The 12,787-nt window shown below is 38.4% G+C and overlaps 1 protein-coding gene across 1 annotated transcript in view; it reads left to right on the top strand.

Annotated features, from left to right (window-relative positions):
* marchf1 (membrane-associated ring finger (C3HC4) 1) overlaps window positions 1–12,787 on the top strand; it is a gene marked incomplete at both ends in the record, with an annotated part of 55,906 nt that overhangs the window by 24,074 nt on the left and 19,045 nt on the right. The window contains one exon of the mRNA XM_084318303.1: window positions 10,607–10,656. Within this exon, the coding sequence (XP_084174429.1) occupies window positions 10,607–10,656 (50 nt within the window). The remainder of the gene's footprint in view (window positions 1–10,606; window positions 10,657–12,787) is intronic.

Here is a 12,787-nt window from a genome sequence, read left to right as displayed (position 1 = left end):
TTCACAATCTGTAAGTCACTTTGGGTAAAAGCGTAAGCTAAATGTAAAATGTATGTATTATAAAGAAAAATTCTAGTTAAACATTGCTGAGCAGTTTTGAGTGCCTATAATTACCACCAGCCACAGGCGGGTACATTTAGCCTGTAGCTGGTCAGATTTTCCATTCTTGCGATTCACTTTGGCAAGTGACTAACCAAATTAAGGTTCTTTTCTACTCTGAAATAATTTTGGCTGGTATTACAGATAAAGCAGCTGGGAAAGTTTTTAAATGTTTAGTTTCCGACACCAACTCTAGTCGGTTGTGTAGGCTATGTGACTCGAGAGGAGGTAGAGAGAGCGAAACCTTAAACCTGGACATTTCCAGAGATGGTTAAGCCGAGGAGACAATGGACTGCAGAGGCTGGTAAACCTATTATCTAGGTCACATCATTGACATTAGGGATGTCCGATATTATCGGCCTACCGATATTATCGGCCGATATTGGCATTCAAATGTGATATCGGAAATTAACGGTATCGGCATAGGCGGCGGGTGAGCTGGACATTAGGGTAGGCTATAGATGGGATAGGACCTGCGCGGAGCGCGCAAAATGTTTCCTTTTTCTTTTTTGCTTGCACGCAAACGGTGCTGTCCAGGTTCTGATTTCATACAATACACACACCCACTATAGGCTACTACAGTGAGCCCCACTCATTTCATATAGTGCAAATTAATTGTTCAAATGAAGGCATCCAATATGATTAACCATTGTCTTACCTTAATGCAACAAAATAAAAATGCAACATTTCGCGCATGAATGATCTTTTCTTCTTTAAGTTTGTCTGTGAGATCACTTTCAATGTGAAGCGGACTCAGAGTTGACTGTCTCTCCTGGCGCATATTGTTGTTCTTCTTAGCCAGTTTCGGATGCGCCTCATTGGGAAAGACCGTTCACAAGTTGCTGTGCCGACGGCAATGAAGGAAACGTTTTCCGTCATTTGGATCTCATCATACTTTGAAAACAATGTACATAGTAGTTTCCACAGTTTGATTAACTCTGACTCAGTCTCATAATGCCCTCGTAGAGCAAGCCCTTGGCCTCAGGTGATCCAGTGTTATGCCCAGGCGGCATGTAACAAGTCAAGAGTCAAGAGTCAAGAGTCACTTTATTGTCCCATCAGCTGGGAAATTTGTCTTGGGCTTACACCACAGACACATACATACAGACATGACACAGCACAACTGACTCCAAACAATACACAATATAAAAGATACAGTAAAGTACCTGCACAGCAGGATGTCTGGCAACACAAAATTGGAATAGTATACACAAATAATATAATATTAATATTATAATATTATAGTATACACGATAATATAGCAACCAAATATCCGTTTGATAGTTGCCCTTTATCTGGCACTATTTAAAAGTTTAACTGAGATCGGAATAATGGAGTTTTTAAACCTATTTAGTCTAGAGCGTGGAACTCTAAACCTCCTCCCAGAGGGCAGCTCATACTCGGCATGTAAGACATGGGAGGGGTCCGAGACTATTCTATTGGCTTGCCTTAGAGTAGCCTGTTCAAAAATAGACTGCAGGGATGGGTGACCTTTCACCTCTATGATCTTCCATGCAGTCTGCATCAGACGGACCAGTTTGGACTTTAATTGTACAGACAGGTTACCAAACCAAGCTGTAATACCGTATCTGATGAGACTCTCAAATTTTTGATCTACACCATGCACTCTAAGGCAACGTAGAAAGTGCAGTCGTTGTTGTAGTCTGCTACACAGGCTATCTACATGGGTGTTCCAGGTTAGTGTGTTATCGACAAAAATCCCAAGATATTTATATGAAGAGACCTGTGAGATGGACTGTGTGTGGATGACCACAGGCCTGTGGTCCCCAACACCTCTGGGGTCAAACACCATCTCCTCAGTCTTCTTAACATTTAAAACCAGACAGTTATTGTCGCACCAGTTTACAAACCTCTGGATTTCCTAATAATAGTCAGCTGTAATTCTTAATTAGAGCTAAAATGGCAGTGTCATCAGAAAATGTTATGAAGCGGTTGTTAGGATAGATGCTTCTGCACTCGTTCGTATACAAGGTAAAAAGCACAGGTGAACTTGGAATGGAGTTCCAGGTCTTGGCAGCTCTCACGGAGAGGGCTGATTTGCTAAATGTACTTGTCCTTAATGGAACAGCCAAGTCACCCGGTACAACAGTTCTGGTGAACCTGGAGGTGAAAAAATCGGAAAGTGGGGGTGGGGCTAGACCATGGAGGATTTTGAAGACCAGACTGGCATCGGTTAGTTTGATGATGCGGCGTGATTGGTTACTGCCTGCAGTCTGGAATGTTAAACGGCCACCACACCTACTGCCATTGACACCTTGGTTGGCCGACCCTTGCGTATTGTCACCACCGGGCTGCAGCAGCCCACACACAATATCGTAGCCTAGGCTGCCTATAATAATGTTTGGTTTGGGTCGGCATAGCCTAGCCTGGCCTTATATACCCGCCGCCTATCGGTTTTCAAAACAAATATTATTTTTTCTTTTTTTCTTTATTTCACCTTTATTTACCTAGGCAAGCAAACAAATTCAGATTTTATTTATTGTCAAAAGTATGCATAATGTTGTGTTAATTCCATGACAAGATATATGTTATGTTAATTACCTGAAATTATTCAGTTTTTTGGGGGGGGAAACCCTGCATATATCGGTATCGGTTGATATCGGTATCGGAAATTAAGAGTTGGACAATATCGGTATATCGTATCGGTAAAAAAAGCCAATATCGAGCATCCCTAATTGACATGTATGTTCATCAGAACATTGTTTATTTAAATTCCCCAATACTTGGTTAAGACCAGGTTTCACCGCTGACGTTTCCTCCTTTTCTAGGCTAGCGGTAAGCGGCAAATGTTCAAAATGGCCTCAATGTGAATGTGATGTCATGGGAGGCCAGTTGAGGTCAGACATTCTGGGAGATCTGAGAAAAGCGCTTTAATGTTTCCGTAAATAGAGACACATTGCGGTGCAGTGTCGGCAGTGCCCAGCGGGGCCACTGGGTAAGAGGATTTGTTGATTTTGCCAGAGGTCAAAGTGAAGGAGTGTACGCACATGGACGAGCGTGACTCTTGGGTTTCAGCCAATCAAACACAGGATTGTCTATGATATAATTCGATATCTTTTGACAATGATGAAGGGTCAGGGGGTGGGGTGGTGTCATTTGGATCTCTCTCAATTAAAAATTTACATAGAAACTGGAAATAATTTGTTATTGAACCTTCACTGCCAATTACCTCTTATCTTAAAGCTCCTAAAGCCAAAAGTATGTATTATGTATGTAAAGAGTATTTTGATTTCCACTTCCTGAAATTATTGATTTGATAGATTTATTTTCAATATTATAGAAACAACAGCTTAAACAACATAAACATGGGAGAAATGGGCCTACATTTTTGTTGTGTTATTCTGTTATTTGATAGGATGGTTGAAGTAATGCGCTGTGGGGTATACATACAGTACATACAGTACCTGTGTGTCATAAATCAGACTAGTGCAGCCTCATATGCATTCGGACGCTTGTGATAGAGTGTGTCTGCATAACAGCTAGGTATTATGTCATAGGCATAAAAAAGAAAGCACTCTGGACTGGAGCATGTTCTAACTGTTTTCTCCTCCACCCCCGCCCTTCCTTCTCTCTCTTGGCCTGCAGGGAAAAGGCTCTGGCCGGTCTAGGAGTCGATCCAGCAACGTCTCCAAGGTAACCAGACCATCATCTATCATGATAATAATAGTGATAGTGATGATGATGATAATAATAATAATAATAATAATAATAATAATAATAATAATAATAATAATAATAATAATAATAATAATAATAATAATAATAATAATAATAATAATAATAATAATAATAATAATAATAATAATAATAATAATAATAATAATAATAATAATAATAATAATAATAATAATAATAATAATAATAATAATAATAATAATAATAACAAATAACAAATAACAATATGCTTAGTGAAACAGATTTTTGGCAAGCCATTTAGGTGGAAAAGGAGAACAAAAATGTAAGTATTATTAAAAACACGTGTGGAGGGGATGTTTAAATAAAAACAGAAAGCTAGTCCAACACAAGCCTTAAAGGTGATCAGTAAGATCTTGAAATCAAGTCTAAACGTAATGGGCAACCAGTGTATAAGGCTATATGGGTAATATGACCACATCGCTTAGATGAGAAAGGAGTGCATTACAATAGTCAAGGCGAGAGAGAATGAACAGCATCTTGTATTAATAAAAAAGGTCTCATTCGTGTCATATCCCTACAAAGCAGTCCTCATAACTCATAATGTGATTAAGAATTACTCATAATAATTTAGGTCAAAGTCAATAACTCCTAGTTCGTTATGGACGGTTTTATCTGTAGAGCAAGGTGACCTAATTTGTTTAAAAGCTTTTCCCATTTACCACTTGAACTAATAACATGGGTCACTGCTTTCTCTTCTGCTGGTGAGGAAGGCTAGCTCCATAGTGGGAGTAAAACTGGACAAGCTAGAGGAGGTTTTGGAGAGGAGGATGAGAATAGACAGGTTTCTTATTTATAAACATACTGTGTTTGAGCCAATCAGCAATACCAGCTGAATCATGTGACTGAGTTGCCCCCTACCAATGTACAGTTTCTATGCCAAATGTATATACACTCCTTTTCTGGACACTTTTGTATCACAAACAGTACTGTATTTGCAAATCTGATATGTCATAAATGTATAGATGTAGCAGTACTGTCTATCTGTATGTCATGTATGTCATATATGTTATGATGAATTGAAAATGGGGGACCCTGATGTAAACAAGTCGAAAGTCTTTCTCTGGTCTGCATCCCCTTAACAATTGTATGTATTGAGCTGTACTGTACTGTACCCATTCTGCAATCTGTTAATAAACTTTTCAATCAATCAATCAAACCTGCGCGAGCTGCTGCGCTCGAAAAGTACAACTGTGACTCTATGGAGAAACCATGGCACTCCCTGACTAAAAGTAGTTTCAAACTAAAACAGCTGGATGTCATTTTGTCAAATCAATTTGCCTAACTTTGTACCAGTAGCCATCAGGCTCCACAACCATGGACTGTTGGACTCTTAACTACTGAACCCTGCATGGACTCTGGGCACATTGTGTTATTATTATTATTATTATTATTATTATTATTATTATTATTAGTGTGGGTGACCAGGTTGCCACCCACACTGTAGTTATTGTACGTCTTTTTATTCTTTCTTCTTTATTCCACCGATTTTGCAAACACAACTCGTTATTGTACGTCTTTTTATTCTTTCTTCTTTATTCCACCGATTTTGCAAACACAACTCGTGCCAGAGCGTTCGCGCCCCATACACGTGAAAGGTATCAAAACGAGCGGCTTGCCTATGGCAACAGCGCTATTCGAACTCGTAAAGCTTCACCGCACCGTCTGGCTACGAATCGACTTTAAACGGTAAAGTTTCGGTCCCATTGGAAATGCATTGCAACTTAGAGTGCAGGAGCTGAAATAATCTTTTTTCCACTACCTTGGGTGAATTGCGAGAGTGATCTCAATTTTGGACGTAGAAATAAAACAAACACAACAAAAATAAATGGAATTGGACATTTCTATCTCAACTGACGACCATTTCTTTGAAGGTTCTCCTCTCCATTGACCGCCATGCAAATCCACTCTAGGAATCTCTTTTTTCCCACTCTTTTTTACCCTTCTGTTCCGATCGCCGAAGGAGTGCCACAATATCGCACGAATGCCACAATATCGCACACAACCCTTCGCCTACTCGTTGTAGTGGTCCTGTGCGAGTCACAACGCTTCATCTCTTATAGTTTTCTTTTAATCAACGTGACAATGCAGTCATGCAAAGAAAATGCAGAAATTGCAAGTCATTGTGTTGTGATTGCATCACCTGTGTGGCTCGTGGCTGATTGGTTCAGCCTAACAGCTGTGAGGCTCAGGGCTCATGGCTCAGCTGACCTGCCAATGACCTCATCGACTTAACCCATCATTGCCCATCACTGTGTTGCAGTACTGAATTGCTGGACAGCGCCTTCTGTCTTGCGGGTTGTGTCATTGTACTCAGTAGGGATATCCTCTTTCATTTTTCATTGGTCCATGTTGACCACCTTTCATTGGTCGATGTTGACCACTCCCCCGATCCTTAGACCACGCCCCCTTAGGCCACACCCCCTCAGTGTATCTCTTGAACCGTTTGTTGTAGAGACTTGCGGATTGTGCCATTGGTCGATGTTGACCACCTTTCATTGGTCGATGTTGACCACTCCCCCGATCCTTAGACCACGCCCCCTTAGGCCACACCCCCTCAGTGTATCTCTTGAACCGTTTGTCGTAGAGACTTGCGGATTGTGCCATTGGTCCATGTTGACCACCTTTCATTGGTCGATGTTGACCACTCCCCCGATCCTTAGACCACGCCCCCTTAGGCCACACACCCTCAGTGTATCTCTTGAACCGTTTGTCGTAGAGACTTGCGGATTGTGCCATTGTACTCGGTGTAATAGTGTAATAGTGTGTAATAGTGTAATAGTGGAATAGTGTAATAGTGTGTAATAGTGTAATAGTGTTATAGTGTGTAATAGTGTAATAGTGTAATAGTGTAATATTGTGTAATAGTGTAATAGTGTGTAATAGTGTAATAGTGTGTAATAGTGTAATAGTGTAATAGTATAATAGTGTAATAGTGTAATAGTGTGTAATTGTGTAATAGTGTAATAGTGTGTAATAGTGTAATAGTGTGTAATAGTGTAATAGTGTGTAATAGTGTAATAGTGTAATAGTGTGTAATAGTGTAATAGTGTAATAGTGTGTAATAGTGTGTAATAGTGTAATAGTGTACTAGTGTGTAATAGTGTAATAGTGTGTAATAGTGTGTAATAGTGTAATATTGTGTAATGTTGTGTAATAGTGTGTAATAGTGTAATAGTGTAATAGTGTGTAATAGTGTAATAGTGTAATAGTGTGTAATAGTGTAATAGTGTAATAGTGTGTAATAGTGTAATAGTGTGTAATAGTGTAATAGTGTGTAATAGTGTGTAATAGTGTAATAGTGTGTAATAGTGTAATAGTGTAATAGTGTGTAATAGTGTAATAGTGTAATCGTGTGTAATAGTGTTATATTGTGTAATAGTGTAATAGTGTGTAATAGTGTAATAGTGTAATATTGTGTAATAGTGTAATAGTGTGTAATAGTGTAATAGTGTAATAGTGTGTAATAGTGTAATAGTGTGTAATAGTGTAATAGTGTGTAATAGTGTAATAGTGTGTAATAGTGTGTAATAGTGTAATAGTGTAATAGTGTGTAATAGTGTAATAGTGTAATAGTGTGTAATAGTGTGTACTAGTGTAATAGTGTGTAATAGTGTAATAGTGTGTAATAGTGTAATAGTGTGTAATAGTGTAATAGTGTGTAATGTTGTGTAATAGTGTAATAGTGTGTAATAGTGTAATAGTGTGTAATAGTGTAATAGTGTAATAGTGTAATAGTGTGTAATAGTGTAATAGTGTAATAGTGTGTAATAGTGTAATAGTGTAATAGTGTGTAATAGTGTAATAGTGTGTAATAGTGTAATAGTGTAATAGTGTAATAGTGTGTAATAGTGTGTAATAGTGTAATAGTGTGTAATAGTGTAATAGTGTGTAATAGTGTGTAATAGTGTAATAGTGTGTAATAGTGTAATAGTGTGTAATAGTGTAATAGTGTAATAGTGTGTAATAGTGTAATAGTGTGTAATAGTGTAATAGTGTAATAGTGTGTAATAGTGTAATAGTGTATTAGTGTGTAATAGTGTAATAGTGTGTAATAGTGTGTAATAGTGTAATAGTGTGTAATAGTGTAATAGTGTAATAGTGTGTAATAGTGTAATAGTGTAATAGTGTGTAATAGTGTAATAGTGTGTAATAGTGTGTAATAGTGTGTAATAGTGTAATAGTGTGTAATAGTGTAATAGTGTAATAGTGTGTAATAGTGTAATAGTGTGTAATAGTGTAATAGTGTAATAGTGTAATAGTGTGTAATAGTGTAATCGTGTGTAATAGTGTAATAGTGTGTAATAGTGTGTAATAGTGTGTAATAGTGTAATAGTGTGTAATAGTGTGTAATAGTGTAATAGTGTAATAGTGTGTAATAGTGTAATAGTGTACTAGTGTGTAATAGTGTAATAGTGTAATAGTGTGTAATAGTGTGTAATAGTGTAATAGTGTAATAGTTTGTAATAGTGTAATAGTGTGTAATAGTGTAATAGTGTCTAATAGTGTAATAGTGTGTAATAGTGTAATAGTGTATTAGTGTGTAATAGTGTGTAATAGTGTAATAGTGTGTAATAGTGTAATAGTGTAATAGTGTGTAATAGTGTAATAGTGTAATAGTGTGTAATAGTGTGTAATAGTGTAATAGTGTGTAGTGTGTAATAGTGTAATAGTGTAATAGTGTGTAATAGTGTAATAGTGTGTAATAGTGTAATAGTGTGTAATAGTGTGTAATAGTGTAATAGTGTGTAATAGTGTAATAGTGTGTAATAGTGTAATAGTGTAATAGTGTAATAGTGTGTAATAGTGTAATAGTGTGTAATAGTGTAATAGTGTGTAATAGTGTGTAATAGTGTAATAGTGTGTAATAGTGTAATAGTGTAATAGTGTGTAATAGTGTAATAGTGTGTAATAGTGTAATAGTGTGTAATAGTGTAATAGTGTAATAGTGTGTAATAGTGTAATAGTGTGTAATAATGTGTAATAGTGTAATAGTGTGTAATAGTGTAATAGTGTAATAGTGTGTAATAGTATAATAGTGTGTAATAGTGTAATAGTGTGTAATAGTGTAATAGTGTGTAATAGTGTAATAGTGTGTAATAGTGTAATAGTGTAATAGTGTGTAATAGTGTAATAGTGTAATAGTGTGTAATCGTGTAATAGTGTGTAATAGTGTAATAGTGTAATAGTGTAATAGTGTGTAATAGTGTAATAGTGTGTAATAGTGTAATAGTGTGTAATAGTGTAATAGTGTGTAATAGTGTGTAATAGTGTAATAGTGTAATAGTGTGTAATAGTATAATAGTGTAATAGTGTGTAATAGTGTAATAGTGTGTAATAGTGTAATAGTGTAATAGTGTGTAATAGTGTAATAGTGTGTAATAGTGTGTAATAGTGTAATAGTGTGTAATAGTGTAATAGTGTAATAGTGTGTAATAGTGTAATAGTGTGTAATAGTGTAATAGTGTAATAGTGTGTAATAGTGTAATAGTGTGTAATAGTGTAATAGTGTAATAGTGTGTAATAGTGTAATAGTGTGTAATAGTGTAATAGTGTGTAATAGTGTGTAATAGTGTAATAGTGTGTAATAGTGTAATAGTGTAATAGTGTGTAATAGTGTAATAGTGTGTAATAGTGTAATAGTGTAATAGTGTGTAATAGTGTAATAGTGTGTAATATTGTAATAGTGTGTAATAGTGTAATAGTGTAATATTGTGTAATAGTGTAATAGTGTAATAGTGTAATAGTGTGTAATAGTGTAATAGTGCTATGCGACTTGCGGGTTGTGTCATTGCACTCAGTAGGGATATCCTCTTTCATTGGTCTATGTTGACCACTCCCCCGATCCTTAGGCCACGCCCCCTTTTTGTATCCTTTGAACCGTTTGTCATAGAGACTCGCGAGAGACCCTCTCCCGTTGGCCGACGGTGCACAGGCGTCACCCACACTTTCACAATTTCCCCCGCACGGAATTGTCTAGTTATTATTATTATTGATAGAGTATACATATGTTTCACCCGTCAGCTGACCAGACCATCACTTTTATTTTTTTTTTTTATTCTGTTTTATTTTGTTCTATACCTTCTATCTGTTTTTATTCTGTATATTTTATTGTCACTTCTATTATGCTGCCTGTAGCTACCTCCTTTCCCCCACGCTGCTATGACACCTGCATTTCCCCAAGGGCATTAACAAAGGAACATCTTATTCTTATCTTCATTTAATTGTTCAAAATTGCTGTTTGTCCATTATACAATACAGACATGTTATGAGTGGATGTAGAGCACCAGCCACATCTGACATCACAGAGATATAAAACTGGGTATCATCAGCATAGCTGTGGAAGTTGACACCATGTTCACAGATTTTATGGGAGCATGTACAGGGAGACGAAAATTATGGGCCTAGTATAAATGGCCATTTAAATTGAGATAGACATAAATCTACTCTAAATAAATATACAGTATTTACTCTAATATAAAGTGGGAGCTTTACAATGATTCCCCCAATGTCTACATGTCAAACTGCAGAAAATGCTGTTACCTTTTCTGACTAATTGCTGATTAGTTGTTTTATTAAGTATTTTATTATACAATATCCATATAGTTCTTCTGGCCCAAGAGTAGACTGATATTTGTGTTGTAAGAACCAAAGAACCAAACCATACATTCCAATATTACTTGGCTGCTCTTGAGAAAAGATAATGTGAAGAAATGTAAATTATCTTTTAATAGTGTATTAGTGCTTGATTATCACACATGAGAGATAAAGTTGAGTCTCTTGTTTGTTGCAGGTCAGCAGTTCTACAACACCAGTCACACCATCTTGTCAGGACATATGCAGGTAAGAAGGCTCATTTTCCTCCAGGGTTATAAATCATATTCCTGGAATTGGCATCATTGAAGACTGCTCTTAGTGCAATAATGTAGAGGCGGGGAGCATGCTGGGTGGGTTTTGAAATAGGTCTCCAAAAGTGTATGTATGCGGTGAAAATAATCAATAATAATGAATCAATTTGACAGGCATCACTCATGATGATGAGCCTGGGCCCTTTTGAGGACAATTTGCCCACCGGCACTTTCAAGATACAAGATACAAGAGTTTTTATTTGTCACAGCATACAGGTATACAGTGAAATGCGGGGGGTCTCGCCCGCAACGATGTGCAAATACAAGTAATAATATAAGAGTCCAACCAATAGTGCGACATAGTGCAATAAACAAGTAAACAAAGTAGGCATATCGGTATTTGTACATGAGATATTTACAGAGCTATTTACGATCTCAAGCTATACTATTCTTAAAGTGATCTTTCCTTCTGTAAAGTGTCCATAGTGTGAGCGTGTGCAGCATGAGTGTGTGTGTGCTCATGTTAAAGTGGCTGCTAGTGTGTGAGCGTGTACAGTGTGTGTGTTGTGTGTGTGCTCATGTGTGCTTGTCTGTGGAGAGTTCAGTGTTCAAGGCTCTGATGGCCTGGGGGAAGAAGCTGAGCCGAAGTCTCTCTGTCCTAGTAGCTGGTGCTCGCAGGCGTTTGCCTGACCGCAGCAGCATGAACAGGCTGTTGTTGGGGTGGTGAGGGTCTTTCATTATCCTGCAGGCTCTGGATTTGCACCTCTTGTTGTATAGGACCTGCAGGCAGTAGTGCAGTGGCAAATTGACAGTAGGTCAAACGCTCCACGCGCACAGTTTTTTTTGGCACAGATTTTTTTTTTTTTTTTTTTGCCTTGAAATAGAGAAGCTGAAAAAGGTAGCAGCGTATGAAACTTTTGTATCACAAACAGTACTGTATTTGCAAATCTGGTATATGTCATAAATGTATAGATGTAGCAGTACTGTCTATCTGTATGTCGTGTATGTCATATATGTTATGATGAATTGAAAATGGGGGACCCTGATGTAAACAAGACGAAAGTCTTTCTCTGGTCTGCATCCCCTTAACAATTGTATGTATTTAGCTGTACTGTACCCATTCTGCAATCTGTTAATAAAGTTTTCAATCAATCAATCAATCAATCAATCAATCAATCAATCAATTCAGCCATTGGGTGGGACGGTCATGTGACCCAAATCAGCCAATGGAAGCGAGGGTCCTTAAAGTGTGGGTCCTTAAAGTGTTGCGGTCCTGAGAGTGTTGGTGCTCTCGTCCTGCAGCTGGATACTATTGCCTCACAGCGCGGCCGTCAGCGCGCGGCCCAGAGAGCGCCGCTGGCTCTGCAGCTCTGCAGCTGCATGCTTCTCCGGGAGTCCGGTTGGATAATGCCATGTAAAAAGTCGCATGCCTGACATATCGGCATGTAACTCGAGAACCGAGGCACGGATTTTGGCGATCCAGATGGCATTCGAACGGCAACGAATAGCGCTTTATTCGGTAATTTATATGTTCAGCGAAAAATGCAGCCCCGAGCCTTCAGATGCTCGCAAAGGGCCGTGAAACTGAAACTGAAAAACAGTGAAACCCCGGACATTTAGATGAATTAATAAACCCCCCCCCGGACGCCCCGGACAGGGCGTGAAAAGAGGACATGTCCGGGCAAAAGAGGACGTTTGGTCAGCCTACTCTACCTGTGCTTTTGTTATGTAAAAACGGTGGCCGCGGGCCAAGCCGATACTTAGTTACAACGAATGGGAACAGCGGATTTTTGTGTGCGTGACTGCGCGTACACGCGGGAACATATCCGTGCGCGATTGCGCGTACTTCAGCCTCAGTGACCGAGGTAAAACGCCGTTATACCGCGTTATACCAGCACTGCAACACTGCCTGCAGGGTTGGTAGTGCAATACCCGTGGTATGCTCGGCTGAGCGCACCACTCTCTGTAGGGCCTTCTTGTCCTGTGCCGTGCTTTTGCCATACCAGGCAGTGATGTTTCCAGTCAAGATGCTCTCTACAGCTCCGGAGTAGAAGGTCTGGAGTATCTTCCTTAACTGTCTCAGGTGGTAGAGGCGCTGCTTCGCCTTTTTTACGACTGAGTCTATG

The sequence above is a fragment of the Notolepis coatsorum genome, assembly GCF_963971535.1.
Source record: "Notolepis coatsorum genome assembly, chromosome: 7".
NCBI classification, from domain to species: domain Eukaryota; kingdom Metazoa; phylum Chordata; class Actinopteri; order Aulopiformes; family Paralepididae; genus Notolepis; species Notolepis coatsorum.
The sequence above is the reverse complement of the archived record's forward strand: the minus strand, read 5'-3'. Positions and strand labels throughout refer to the sequence as shown.